Raw genomic sequence first — 2,704 nt, 5'->3', positions numbered from 1 at the left:
AAACAATATAAAGTAAAATTCTCCTCTAAAGTCGTTTGGGATAAATTGATTGAGAAATTTCATTATCTGAGCCACAGCAGTGAGTTTAAAAACAGGATGATTCAACTAGAATCTGTCTCTAGTTATTTAACCAAGTGTTTTATGTAGGTAAAAGTATGTTTAGGAACCTGTAAAATACACCAGAATGCAGGAAACTGCATCAACTAATTTCAAAATTTTCTGGTGGAGGTTCCCAAGACTCCCCCTCCCCCACTAATGCCCCCTCACATTACAGTGCTTCTGATGCTCATTGCTTAACCTTACAGAGAATAAACCAACACACCTGTAGTGCACCACCTGTGTACTACAAAACTGAACTGTGTTCTATGAAACTAGTTGATTGTCAAACTGTACTCCTGGCGAGATTAAAGAGCTGCTACTGTACATAGTATAAATGCAGGTGAACATCATATACAGTAGGTGTGATTGAGTACACATTATTGCACCACAGCAGAAACATTTACTTTGTTGTTGATGAAGTGTGAAGAGGCAGGTTTTGATCGGTGAATACAGAAAACAAAAATATTACATGCTAGTGCTACATCTTTGCCTAATTTTTTATTTGTACAAAAATTGGACCAGTCTTGGCCATTAAACTCCTAGGCTGAAAAGTTTCCACACTCTGCCACTGATCCAGAGACTTTGATTGTTAGTCAGTCTTCTGTTTCTAAATAAGAGAAAATCAGACAAAACCTGGAAGCTAAACTTTCAGTTTGAAGAGAAGAAGTCTGGATGATGTTCTGTGGTCTGCATTTAGAAGCAGCTCTAAATCCTCCAGTCATCTGTCTGAAGCTCCTCCCTCCACCTTCTACAGGTGAGCTGTTAGATGTGAATCAGTCCTGACCTGAGAGTCTCCAGGTGACAGTGTGGACTCCTCAGGGCAGCAGAAAGCAGCTGGACTCCTGGATCCTGCAGGTCATTGTTGCTCAGGTCCAGTTCTTGGAGAGTGGAGGACTGAGAGATGAGAACTGAGGATATAACTCCACAGCTTGTCTCTGACAGAAAACAGGAAGTCAGTCTGAAGACAAGATGTTTGAAAAAACATTTGGGTTAGAGTTCATCATCCAGTCTCTATTTTTAACTATTTGATTAATTTTGTTATAAAATATAATTAATTTTCAGACAGTAAAGCCCCTCACACTGTGACAGCTGGATATGGGCACCAGTGACCCCATGACCATGAAAGGAAGAAGTGAGTATAGATAATGGATGGACAGTAAAGGTTATTTTGAATTTACATAAATTATCATTTTATCTGATGATTCTCAGATACTGTATGTATCATTAAGATGTACAGATTGTCTTAGTACAACCATGGTTTAAAAATGGTAAATTAAATTCTTGGGAATAATTGTTGTTGAAAAACTATCTTAGAAGTCACATACAGAGTATATTAGACAAAAAACATAAATTGGTTGCAATTATTTTTAAAACCAAAGAATTGTTAAATAGAAGTTGTCTGCATACACTTTATTTTTCACTTGTAGTGCCGGATATGTCCTTTTGTGTAGAGTTTTGGGGTAATGTTTATAAAACCAACATAGATTTAATAGTTAAACTTCAAAAAAAAGAGTTAGAGTTAGTACGGATGCTACTTTTTGCACAGCGAATCTGAAGTTGTTTAATCTCAGAGTCAAATAAATAATTATCTGACCTGCTTGTTTAGTTCAGTGTTTATATCTGAACCTGCCTCTGACTGGGATGCTCCAGTGAAACTTTTTATTTTTGAAGGAAACAATGAGCTGGAAATAAAGTATAGACCGAGTAACTTTAGGAACGATGTGCTCCGCAACCCAGGCTGGACGTCGTTATTTTTTTACTACTGTATCTACATGGAGACTTAGCGGGAGGCGGGGCAAGATGGCGGAGGAGTGAGACGTGTAACGCGTGGCTCCTGCTCCGACTTGTTCTGTTTGTAGTTCTATACTAAATGTCCTTGCTGTTTTGAACATTTGGTCCATCCGGACTTGACCCCTGAGTGATTCTTGCCTGGAAGAGTAGAAGAATAGCGACAAGCTCGAGGAAAGGCAAACATTCTAGCTCGATGGCTGTTAGGCTTGACGCCACCTCGGAGTTGACTGCAGCTAAAACCAGACTTTCGGCACCCTCCTCTCCCTCCCGCAGCGAGGTGGACACACTGTCCTTGAAGTCTGACATTCTTTCCGCTATAAAAACCGATCTCTCAGCTTTGATCAAATCTGAAATAAAAGCGGCTTTGGCTGAAGAGTTTACTCTTATTAAGGGGGAGCTACAAGCGGTGAGAGCGGAGGTGGCTAACGGCACGATGCTACTGCGCGCAGACCTGGACCACGTTAAACAGAGCTTAAGGAAGTGGAGGACGGCCTGTCAAACTGGTCCGAAGAGGTTGTTGCTCTGCGCACCACCATGTTGGAATTGAAAGAAGAAGTCTTTGGGCTCAAAAAGAAGTGTGAGGATATGGAGGGGCGCATGAGAAGGTGCAATGTGCGGATTATTGGAGTTCCTGAGACGCCAGAATCCGGCTCCACTTCAGCAGTGGCTAAACTGCTAGCAGAGGTCCTACAGATGGATAAAGTGCCACTGGTGGACTGAGCCCATCGCTCTCCAGGTGGAAACAGGTCAGGCGATAAGCCACGGGTTATTGTCGCTAAGCTGCACTATTATCAAGAATGTGTGGAAATACTGC

The 2,704-nt window shown here is 41.4% G+C and overlaps 1 protein-coding gene across 1 annotated transcript in view; it reads right to left on the bottom strand.

The window, feature by feature from the left end:
• Positions 1-443: 443 nt before the first annotated feature.
• LOC106525819 (protein NLRC3) overlaps positions 444-2,704 on the bottom strand; it is an 11,476-nt gene continuing 9,215 nt past the window's right edge. Inside the window, exon 3 of the mRNA XM_014020162.1 lies at positions 444-1,057. Within this exon, the coding sequence (XP_013875616.1) occupies positions 862-1,057 (196 nt within the window). The 3' untranslated portion in view covers positions 444-861. The remainder of the gene's footprint in view (positions 1,058-2,704) is intronic.

The sequence above is a fragment of the Austrofundulus limnaeus genome, unplaced genomic scaffold (genome assembly GCF_001266775.1).
Source record: "Austrofundulus limnaeus strain Quisiro unplaced genomic scaffold, Austrofundulus_limnaeus-1.0 Scaffold243, whole genome shotgun sequence".
NCBI lineage: Eukaryota > Metazoa > Chordata > Actinopteri > Cyprinodontiformes > Rivulidae > Austrofundulus > Austrofundulus limnaeus.
Note: the sequence above shows the minus strand (reverse complement) of the source record. Positions and strands in the feature narration are given on the sequence as shown.